The 12426-nt window shown below is 36.3% G+C and overlaps 1 protein-coding gene across 5 annotated transcripts in view; it reads left to right on the forward strand.

Annotated features, from left to right (window-relative positions):
- Positions 1 to 226: 226 nt before the first annotated feature.
- The window catches only part of LOC120535759 (protein RER1-like), a 39449-nt gene continuing 27249 nt past the window's right edge, over positions 227 to 12426 (forward strand). The window contains exons 1-4 of one of the 5 annotated variants that reach the window (XM_039763801.1): positions 227 to 323; positions 3327 to 3463; positions 3731 to 3835; positions 4056 to 4155. In XM_039763801.1, coding sequence (XP_039619735.1) covers positions 3377 to 3463; positions 3731 to 3835; positions 4056 to 4155 — 292 coding nt within the window. In that variant the 5' untranslated portion in view covers positions 227 to 323; positions 3327 to 3376. Of the gene's footprint in view, positions 324 to 403; positions 483 to 516; positions 613 to 863; positions 1442 to 3326; positions 3464 to 3730; positions 3836 to 4055; positions 4156 to 12426 lie in introns of those variants that run through there. The other 4 variants (XM_039763803.1, XM_039763805.1, XM_039763804.1 and 1 more) reach the window with 4 other exon arrangements.

The raw sequence follows: 12426 nt of genomic DNA on the forward strand, positions 1-12426 counted from the left end.
ATTCGCTAATTTTTCAGATAATTAGCCCTCCCATTACTGCATATGCATAAGCAGCAGTCTGGTGTGGAGTTCAGTATTTTCCTCTGATATTTAATTAGCCATATAGAATTAAACCCTTTCTGAAATTCATCTTGCCTTTAATAAATATACGAGTGGCTGACTAACCGAAAACCACACGCGCCTCGTTAATGGATAACTATACAGGGCTACCTATCATTGAGATTGACAGTTTGATTTATCAATCAAATTACAACATTGCTGATCTTCCACCAATCAGATCATAATGGGCGGAGCAGAAACCGGAATTTCAGAATCACAGACGGGTGAGTGAAATTAAGCCGCCTAATTATATATCTAGCTCTTCGTTTCCCCCATCGTGATGTAGCGAGTGTTCAGGGGTAGTGGTATTTATTTTGAAAGGTGGTGGATTTGCGTTGACTTAGAAAAAAAAGAAACGTGCGGACAGTTTTGCCCTGTAACATGTTGGTGATTTTTTTTTCTGTAATCGAAACCAAGCGCAAGGGTTTTGTGCTTTCCACATTCGGGTCCATCTCATATCCTGCAGAAAGGACTTTGTGTGTGCGCTTTTAAGTCCTCCGTAGCGGCAGTTCCGTGAGACTTTTTAGTGGCTTTTTCCACTCGGTTATCTTTTAATCTTGTGTTGGTTTAGGAGTAATGTCATAGTGTAAATATTAATACATTTTTCGGGAGCTGTATGTGTCTTATAACAGAACGCGTGGTGTTTATGTATACTGTATGCTTATGGCGACGAGGACTTCCAGTACTCCCTAGATATTATCACTCCAGAAAGTACAGTGTGCTGTAAAGGCATGCAACAATAAAGTATGTGGAATTTGAGATTAATAAATCAAATGTGGTCTGCCGTCTTCCCCAGCTTTGGTTCTTCCCTTGCGTCCGATGCTGTCGTGGTAGGCTCTGTCCACCAACCAAGACACTAAATTGTATTAAAAGGTTTTGAGAACGTAGCAGGTCAATATGTATGTTTGATATCAATATGACTTATGTGTAACCTTTAGTTTGACTACATTTTAATAAAAATTATTTTAACACGTTTAGTCATATGACCGTATAAAAGTTGATATCAGTCATTGTAAGGTTTGTGCGTCAGGCAGAAGTTTAATTATTTACCCTCCCCTGCGTGCATTAAGAAGCTTTTACTATGCTTGAGAAGCAATAATATTCAAGTGTGTTCACTGCCCTGATGTTTATCATTTTAGAATTTTCACACACCGGTTCAGTGTCTTAGTTCTGTTCACATCGCAAGTCACATGTGGAGACTCAACTGGTAGCCTTGTCCTTTACATGAAATTGATTCGGCCACTAGGCTACTCTTTCTGCTTCATACTGGTATTCAATTTCAAGCTGTAAATCCATGTTTTGATGTGTGTATTTGAAGCTGTTGTCAAGAATCATGTTATTGGTAAGATAGGAAAATAATGTTAGATGAACTAACTTTGGATATGTGTGGCCTATACAATTCCTTGAAAAACTGCTCAGACTAGTTAAATCTTTTCACTTGTTGGTTGAACACAAATCGAAAACTTCCATACTCAAAGTTTTAGACAAACATAACTACATTAGATGTCTTAAACAGAGTTTATATTCCACACATCCATATTTGGTTGAACTAACCAGGAATGGACCAATGTTCTTTCAGGGCAGTACTATTGATTACAGTTCTGCTCAAAAGCAACTCTTCTCCCTAGCTTTATTTATTTTTTTGTCTGACTTGAGCAATTGCTCATGATAATGCTTTCTTAAAAACTGCACCATCTAATTTTTGTTTAGCTTTAACAAGATGCACAGTTTCTCTTGCACAGATTGCTGACACCACCATATTCACCCGAATAGACGTCTCTTAATTAGTGGTTTGTGTTACATTTATACCACAACTTGCAATTTGAATTTTGCCCAGAATATTCATTCTTTATCTTACCACTTTACCTTTTCCCTAACCAAATCTGGTTATACTTATGATTTCTGGAAAATTCTGGATGGAGCTTAAATGGTCCTTTTTGAGTATTTTTTCTTCATGCCTGTTTACCACAAAGGCCAGTGTTATCCAGAGTGTATAATACTTTTGACTAATACATGTTTACTCTGCTCTCTGCCACCAAATTCTTTTGATCTCTGGAAGGGTCTGTTCCTTTCAGTGCCTTCCCGCTAGAGTCTGATACTTGTTCTGATGCTGTGTTTTGAGTGACATTCTTTTCTAGACCTTGTCTGGGTGGTATGGTGCAGTTTACATTTCTTATTTATCATGCCAATGGTACTCAGAAATAGACTCAGATGCTTGAGAAAGATTTGTACCCTTTTCCTAATCTGCACACTTTCTTACTTCATGTGAGCCTTTTTTAGAATGTTTTCTTCTTTTTATACTTTTATGTTTATATCGTGCCAATTGTCTTTTAAGTAACTGAACTTTTATGCAAAAAATTAGACAATAATTTCAATGAACAAGCACAGGCCAACTGTTTAATCATCTTTTTGATGGGACAAAAAGATTGACCAGAATATGTGCAAGCAGCAAACTTTAGATTTTCTCTTTAAGATTTTTGCCCTTTTTGTTTCCTCAAAATTTTCCTTTTAAAGTTGTGACAGTTTGCAATAAAAATACATATAGGAGCAAGATGCTTATGTAGCATTAATAATCCTACAACATTTGAAAACCTTTAACATGTTTTAATAATTTTGCAAAACACTGTGCATATGCAGTTTAAGAATACAGTTTGTAAAAAAAAAATGTTAATAGTGCATGCTATAGAAATAAAATATTAAATTAAAAAAGTACTACAGTAAAAAGTAATTTCTTGATTTGATGGATAGATAGATACATACTTTATTTATTCTCTGTCATGGAAGTATTAATGATCATTTGTTTTAATATTTTTAAGGCCAGACACATTTTTCAAAACCATTTAGGGACATACTAGTAATGTTGTTCCCATAAAAAAATACATTGGAACAATAAAAATAACAATAATTACATAACATATCAGACATAATTTAAAAAAAGAATGAAGAGGCTGGGTGCTTTATGACAGAATTAAAATATCATTCTTTAAGACTTACGATTGTAGATTACTGTAAAATAATGAAATTTTACAACTACTTATTTTCCCACCTGTTTGTATACCTCATGTGTGTGTGATTTGAGTATCAGTCAACTTGTGGAACTTCTAGATAGTTATGCAGTGGTTATAAATCAAATGGGAAGTGATTATCAACTTTTAGAACAGTGTTTTTATATTTCAGTGTTAGTCTTGTAATAATTTATTAACACTCCATATTCTGTCTGTCTTTAGGATGAGGAGGTCCATAACTTTGAATCATCAAAAGTTCTCAATTTTTCAGAATGTCAGAGGCGGCAGGTGGCTTTAGTGAGGGAGATGCTTCTCCCCAGCCGTTAAGTCTGGGTGTGATCGGCACTCGTCTAGCACAGGTATGTTGTCTTACTGGCAAATGCTTTCTGGACTGACATTGATTTAATATGCTGCATTATTAATTTTTTTAAATGATTAATAAATTGGCAATTATAAAGCATTAACATTAATTCAAAAGGAAAACCTTTGCTAATAAAGTGTATAAATGAACAGCTTCATGTATTCAAAACATCCTAATATAACTGATAATTGTACAATTCAAAAGCATGCTTGACTTTGATAACAGAATGGCAATACAAATAGTTTATCTTCTCTTTTTCATACAGCGGTACCAGGGCTTTTTGGATAAATCCACCCCTCACATTTTGATTAGGTGGGGGATTACTGTCTTGTTATCAATACTTTTCCTGCTACGAATATTTCTTCTACAGGTAAGCAATTATCATTTTGCCAATTTGTTTTTAGTCTGCTTTGAAAAATTAAGGGTCTTGAGCAGGTGACAGTGCTGAGGCCGGCTTAATTAGAGCTGAGCGAGTGCAAGGTCTGGGCTGACTAACCATTATAACTGGAAAGTAGTGACTCAGACAAAATATTGAACTGGTTATTTTAGCTAATTCTGAAATAATATCTAATTACATTTCCTGTTTTCAGGGATGGTATATAGTAACATATGCTCTAGGAATCTATCACCTCAATCTTCTTGTGGCCTTCCTGTCTCCCAAAATTGAACCATCATTGATGGAGGATTCTGGTATGTATCAGTCACTTCTTTCTGTTAGGTTTCCAAGTTAGCATCAATTGCACTGTATTTATCTCTGCAGCATTGAAAGTCCTCCATGAGAGCATAAACTGTAGCTAAAAGTGCCACTTTTTTTTTTTGGCAGTTGTGTTTTTTTTTGTGGTTTGATTTTGCAACCATTTGTTTTGTCAATTTTGAAATATACATTTAGGTTTAGCAGTAGTTGTAAACATATTTGGATCAAAACATCATATAAGCTGCTTTTAACTGTTTATTATGAAAAGGAGAAATGTACACAGTCCTGGGCTCACCATTGTGATTCACATTTCAATATAGTCGCTCATCCTCACTGCCTGCAGTCAGGTTGTCTTCCTGCCAGTAGTAAGAACTCAGGCTGGCTAAGATTCTTCTTACATCAGAGATCTTGTATAGAAATTCTTCTTCTTGTTCTTTGCTCTATTTAAATATTCATTTATCCATCATTTCATTTGGGTCTCTTTTATAAACATTACATTGGTCCCATGTGTTGAGTGAAATGGTATCTGTCAAAAAATGATGTGTATATTGTTTTAAATGTATAAATTAACAAGCATTAATTACATTTTTTATTGCATCTGGAAAATCATACTAAAGGAAATGCTTAGAAATGCCAATAATTAAAGTTCTACTGAAGGAAGAAAAAAACAATTTAAGGTAAAAGGCACAAAGAACCTAGACTTTTATAACATAAATGCTGACATTTTATGTGGAAATAATGAAAAAACACATTCATTTAATATGTTACAGTGACAGTATTTGTGGATACTTGAAACTGTTCAGCACTTCTACCTTCATACTCAAACTTTTATTCTACGAATGGTAAAAGAAATTTCTCATCTCACATCAGTCACATTCAACTTTAAAAATTATAGCTTACCATAAAAATTATGAAATGTAACTGTTTATTTAATTTTGTAATTTGTGGTTTTGGTGCATGCTGTACAGTTTGGAATACTTTGCCAATGTCATTAACGTGGACTTTAAGATCATGATATATCAACTTATTTGGTAATAAGAATGGCACTACCACATAAAGATAAGCAAAATGTTATTTAAATCATCCATCTTTTTTCATAACCAATTTATCCAGAGCAGGGCTATTCCTGCAATCATAAGGCACAAAGCAGGAACAAGGCAGAGTGCCAGTCCATTGCAGGACAAACACAAGGGTCAATTTAGCAACAACGGTTCACCTAACCTGCATTTCTTTGGACTGGGAGAGGAAACTGGAGCACCTGGAGCAAACACACATGTACACAGGAAGAACATGCAAATTCCATGCAGGCAGGGATAAGAACCCTGGTGTTCTTACTGTGTGGCAACAGTGCTACCACTGCACCACCCCTTTTAAATCATCTTCTTTCTAATGATGGAAATACTTTTATTATTATAAATGAAATTGAAGCAAATAACAGTTTGTGTATGCTTCCACAAATGTACTAATGCCCTTGTCATAAGTCATTTCTGCTGCTCTGTTTAAATGAAGAATTTTCTTTGGCGTGAAATGCACTTGTTTATACCATGTGGTTTGTTGACTGTGCCCATGGTGTGCTTTGTTTCTTGGCTGACTTTAAGCATTTTGGTCTTTGCTTTATCCTTAGCAACTTTATAGCAAAAAGCTTAAATCGTTCTGGGCACCCTGCTGTTATAAACTGTCTTCCTAAGGGTTAAGGTAATGAGATGACAGTTATTAAGTAATACCTCTTCCTCAGATTGGGTTCAGTATCTGACATGGAGCTTGGCCTAGATGAGCTGATTTTTGAACGCATTAGGTGCCCAGAATTACTTAAACATCTGATAACACTGGTCTACAAAAAAATATTTTTTGTTTGCTTCTGGGAACTTCAGAGCATCTCTTTTTTAATTTTTTTTACACTGATTTCATATATGAAATCGGAATTAAGCTAGCATGTCAGGTTTTTGAAATACACATCATTGATGTTTTGACACTTTTGAATATCAATATAATATATCAACACGATATCTGGAGTTTGGACTATATCCTACCAAAATTGTTTTGATGTGTTTATTCTGAAAACAAACCAGAAGACGATGCCAAAGACACGTTAAAGTATATTTATGTCAATTTACCTCAATATAAAAGTGAGGTCAGCATGCCCAAAAATATTGGAGGCACTCCCTTTTGCTCTTGTACTGCACAGTTCTTTGCAAGAACCAACAGTAGTCACCCATCATGCTCGAAGTGAATTTTCCCTGATATCGGTTTTCCATCACCTTTATATCTTGATGAAATCTTTCCCCATGCTCATCTCTGACATCGCTTAGATTTGGTGGAAAAAAGTCAAGATAAGAATGTAAAAAATGCATCTTCAGTGACATTCTGGCTCACATAAGCTAATATACTTTTAGCATATTCTCCACAAGCTCAGCATAATTCTCTGCTCTGTGACTGTCAAGAAAATTCTGGACAACCTGCACGAATGAGGGTGCTGATTCAGTGGGCCTCAGTTTCTTTTTGAACTCATTGTCAATCATCACATCACGGATTTCTGGGCCAACAAAAACATCTTTCTTAATTTTGGCTTCACTTTTCTCAAGACCAAACATTTCTTAAATGCTGAAACGCATCGCCTTTACTGTCCAGTCACCCTAGTTGTCCAAGACCTGGAACATCATAACTAAAAAATGGGACGTTCTGGCTGAAAACGGTTTTCAGATTTGAAGTCAGCAAGTGAAATTTGTTAAAGTACAAAGGTGAAAGAATCCCAGTAGCAAAATGCTTGTTTACCAGTGCAATAATTAGTTAGTTACATTCATGTATTTTGTGAGCCACTTTATTTAATGTTAAATCGTATATTTCTCAAGTTCTTCTCCAATTGAACATGTAATATTTTTGTGGTGTATCTTAGGACAGTTTTTTCTGTCTTGTTTTAAGTTTATTCTTCACAGACACAATATAGTAAATGTGACATTTCATATACATACAGTATATCCAATTAAAAGAGAAAAATATTTCTTTGTTAACCACATGAAAAATTAAAATTGACAGCAAAACAAATAGTCACTTTGCTGAGCAGCCTCATATGTATACATAAAGGAAACAGGTAAGCACTGACCATTGATTGCATCACTATCCAGAGAAACTTGTCTTTTATTGTTAATATTTAATCAAAACCATTCAAGGGCAATTCCTGAAACTCCTGCTGTGTGCATAACTTGCTGAGCTACAAAGAGCTGTAAAGAATGGTCCATTATGTCAAAAGCTGCACTAAGATCAAGTAAGATAAATAAGCATGATCATATTAAGTATTACGATGAAGGTTGATTCTATAAGAAAGCATTTTATGAGTGTTGAAAGAAAAAAAAAACTTAAAGTTGAACTTGAAAGCTACTTTGCTCCCTGTCTAATAGCCCAAGTTGCTATTTTTAATGAATTTCAAAACTGACTTCTATAGCAATTGTCAAAGTGTGCAGGGAATTTATAAAGCATTAAAAGTGTTAAGTTTCAGACAGTAATCAGTTTAATGACAGTTAAGAACTAGATTGCTGTCTTTACCAAACTGACTCAGAATGCGTTTAATCTTAGTTTTGGAATATATACAGTCATGTGAAAACATTAGGACACCCTTTGAAAGCATGTGGTTTTTTGTAACATTTTTAATAAATGGTTATTTCATCTCCGTTTCAACAATACAGAGAGATTAAAGTAATCCAACTAAACAAAGAAAACTGAAGAAAAGTCTTTTCAAGATCTTCTGTAAATGTCATTCTACAAAAATGCCTATTCTAACTGAGGAAAAAGATAGGACACCCTCACATGTATTCCCTCTTAAATTGGCTCAGATCTCACACAGGTATATCACACCAGGTGCACATAATTAGTAGATCGTTACTCTGCATGTTGAATGAGGCTTGCCCTATTTAAACCTCAGACATTTAGTTTGGTGTGCTCCTGACTGTTGAAGTGAGAGTGAGCACCATGGTGAGAACAAAAGAGCTGTCAGAGGACTTCAGAAAAAAGATTGTAGCAGCCTATGAGTCTGGGAAGGGATTTAAAAAGATCTCAAAAGATTTTGAAATCAGCCATTCCACTGTCCGGAAGATAGTCTACAAGTGGAGGGCTTTCAAAACAACTGCCAACATGCCCAGGACTGGTCGCCCCAGCAAGTTCACCCCAAGAGCAGACCGCAAGATGCTAAAAGAGGTCTCCAAAACCCTAAAGTGTCATCTCGAGAACTACAGCAGGCTCTGGCTACTGTTGATGTAGAAGTACATGCCTCTACAATCAGAAAGAGACTGTACAAGTTTAACTTGCATGGGAGGTGTGCAAGGAGGAAACCTTTGCTTTCCAAGAGAAACATCGAGGCCAGACTGACATTTGCCAGAGATAAAGTTGACAAAGACCAGGACTTCTGGAATAATGTTCTTTGGACAGATGAGTCCAAAATTGAATTATTTGGACACAACAGCAGAGGACATGTTTGGCGTAAACCAAACACAGCATTCCAAGAAAAGAACCTCATACCAACTGTGAAGCATGGAGGTGGAAGTGTCATGGTTTGGGGCTGCTTTGCTGCAGCAGGACCTGGTCAGCTCACCATCATAGAATCCACGATGAATTCTACTGTGTATCAGAAGGTGCTTGAAGAACATGTGAGACCATCAGTTAGAAAATTAAAGCTGAAGCGGAACTGGACCATGCAACATGACAATGACCCAAAACATACTAGTAAATCAACCAAAGATTGGCTGAAAAAGAAGAAATGGAGAGTCCTGGAATGGCCAAGTCAAAGTCCAGATTTGAATCCCATTGAGATGCTGTGGGGTGACTTGAAAAGGGCTGCGTGCAAGAAACCCTCAAACATCTCACAGCTGAAAAAGTTCTGCATTGAGGAGTGGGGTAAAATTTCCTCAGACCGATGTCGAAGACTGGTAGATGGCTACAAGAACCGTCTCACTGCAGTTATTTCAGCCAAAGGAGGTAACACTCGCTATTAGGGGCAAGGGTGTCCTATCTTTTTCCTCAGTTAGAATAGGCATTTTTGTAGAATGACATTTACAGAAGATCTTGAAAAGACTTTTCCTCAGTTTTCTTTGTTTAGTTGGATTACTTTAATCTCTCTGTATTGTTGAAACGGAGATGAAATAACCATTTATTAAAAATGTTACAAAAAACCACATGCTTTCAAAGGGTGTCCTAATGTTTTCACATGACTGTAAAACATTCACCTTTTTTACTGGTGGCAGAAAGTGTAAACACAAGTTAATTGTAGATCTAAAAATTTTTTCCACTGCAGCAAAAAAGCTGCATGAAGTTGTATCAATGTCTTTTGGAAATGAAGTGAGTGTTTTCTGTGTGCAAAGCCGTCCTGAAAGATTATACCTTGTGATTTATCAAATAATTTATGGACAGTAAATTTTAATTTGGTGACTTTGTATCTGTGCTTCAGTTGTCATATTTTGCCATTACTTTGCAGCAATTCATCAGTACAGTGGAACATCGGTTCACGACCATAATTTGTTCCAAACCTCTGGTCGTAAACCGATTTGGTCGTGAACTGAAGCAATTTCCCCCCATAGGATTGTATGTAAATACAATTAATCCGTTCCAGACTGTACGAACTGTATGTAAATATATTTTTTTTAAAGATTTTTAAGCACAAATATAGTTAATTATACCATAGAATGCACAGTGTAATAGTAAACTAATGTAAAAACATTGAATAACACTGACACAAACACCCAGGCTCCCTGCTGAGCTGCACGCGCAGGCTCGTTTGCTCTCAGCTGCATACGCCCCCTCTCTCTCTCAGCAGCACGCGAGCCCGCTCTCTCTCTCTCTCTTTCTCTCAGCAGCACGCTCCCTCCCTCTCTCTCTCTCAGCAGCACACAAGCCCACGCTCTCTCTCTCAGCAGCACAGGAGCACTCTCTCTCTCGGTAACACTGCAGCAGTTCGAGCTATAGTCTTGCAAGCTGATCGCTGTATAAGCACTTTTTTTTTAAGCACAGGGAAAAAAAAGGAACATTTGAACAAATCCAAACTTTATTTAAAAACCAACCACAAGCAACCAAGAAAATAACATTACAGGAGTTCTATCTATAGCCTTGCAACCGATCGATGTATAAACACTTTTTAATGAGTTTTAAGCACGGGGGAAAAAAGTGAAAAGTATCACTGCAACAATTCACGCTACTAACCGAAAAATAAACATTTGAAAAATCCGTAATACAAGAACTAACCATAAACCACCAAGAAAACTAACCTTGCATTAGTCAAGTTCTGGCATGAAGTGAGGAGGAACTGGGTGGAGAGGAGGTACAGTTTTGAAGGAGAGTCTGGCTCCGTGATGGAGGGATGTTTTCCTTCAGGTATTTTCTCTCTTGTGATTTCTTGGGTTTCTGGTGTTTTTAGCTGTTTAGCTGGTGGGAGCGAAAGCCTCATGCAGCCATTCCAAAAACAAAGTCCTTGTGACCCAACCATTTCGTGTTTGCCCTCCACATCACTGTTAGTCTGGCTTTGTTTACATTGTGCTGCTTGAAAGCAGGAGGGTTCTCAAATTGGTAAATGAGTAAACTGGTAAACAGTTTTTCCACCTCTTCCAGCACTTGAGGCCTCTGCCTGGTTAATGCTGTAACTCCTTTTGCAGCATCAGCTGCTTTAATAGATTCTTTCTGCTTTAGAATAGTCGAAATCGTAGGTTTTGACTTCTTGTACTTGGCGGCAAGATCAGTAACATGAACGCCACACTCATACTTTTCAATAATTTCTTTCTTTACTTCGATTTCAATTTTCTGCAAAACTTTCTTCTCACCACGCTTCACTTGCTTAGAAGCCATGGTTAACTGCAAAAGCACACAAAATACTGTAGAGCACAAAGAGATCACAGGTAAAGCATGCACGTTTGACTGAGAACAATGAACAGGGAACGCCTCAACACGTGCTTAAATACAGTAATCGGCGCGTAAGAACCGGATGGGAAATGAAATAGAGCACAAAGAGTTCACAGTGAAAGCATGCACACATGTGCAAGCACGCACGTCTGACCGAGAACAATGCAACACTTGCGGAAATCATCAGCGCGCACAAACCGAAAGGGAAACTGGCTTGTTTGTATACCGAGTGTGTGGTCGTGAACCGAGGCAAAAGTTTGGGGAACTTTTTGGTTGTAAACCAAGTTGTACGTGTACCGAGACGTTCGTGAACCGAGGTTCCACTGTACATTGTGGCTGAGATCTGTACACATTCACATCACAACAACTTTCACAACAAACTTTGCAGGTGCTTAAATGGTTACTAAATAAGAAATATCCAATAATTATTAATATTTTACATTTTTTTTCTCAAATTCTATTGTGACTTACCCAATACACCTTTTTCGTTCTTCTGTCCATTTCTTTATGTCAGATATTTATTATACTAGTATTTCACCATAGGCCTGTTAATTACCAAAAAAGCTGATGATATTTCTGAGTATATGTAAAAGCAGACATAAGTTAAATTGTCAAAACACATTTTCATCAAGGCAGTGAATATGCCTTCGGCATGATGCATGGTGACACATAAAATGTGTCCTTGAAATATATCCTTGTTTGTTATGTAAGGAGCCTTGGGAAGGTTGTATTCTATGATCTGCAGTACGTAAAATATAGAAATGTGTGCATTGTATTTTTATTAATTTTCTTATTAACTTTTATTCAAAATAGCCAAAAAAATCCTGTTTAAATCATAATACAAAAGAGATCTTCAGGATGATTTAACAGTAAGTTGAGGCACTTAGTAATATGCATATTAAATATGAATGACCCAGCATTACTTTTTTGAAAATGTGTGTTTCAAAGTTAAAGTCACGGCAGATTTGAGAGTCATTCTAGTAGACCCATTTTATCTATGTTAAAATACAAAAACGTAATGTTGAGAACAAAAACTTGTTCTATAGAAAATCTCTAGTATTTTATTGAATATAAATTAGGTTTTTAATGTGCCTAAATGCTATTTAAAATAAATATATTGTCCCTTCACCAAACGGTCTTCCAAGACGCAAAAACAATGCAGAACAACACAAGAAAATGCTGCAAGAAGAAGAATTGGAAAGACTCTGTAACTGACAGTCACAAAGATTATCACCTTTTTAAAACAATCATAGACATTTTTACCATCAGTTATAATGAAAGTGAGCTATATAAATATAATTTAGTTATCACCCTGTTTTGTAAATACTGTAAATATTGCGACCTAGCTAATATAGCTAGTGAATGATTCCAGAGGTTTGGGAATTTACAGG

The sequence above is a fragment of the Polypterus senegalus genome, chromosome 9 (genome assembly GCF_016835505.1).
Source record: "Polypterus senegalus isolate Bchr_013 chromosome 9, ASM1683550v1, whole genome shotgun sequence".
In the NCBI taxonomy this organism is placed as follows: domain Eukaryota; kingdom Metazoa; phylum Chordata; class Cladistia; order Polypteriformes; family Polypteridae; genus Polypterus; species Polypterus senegalus.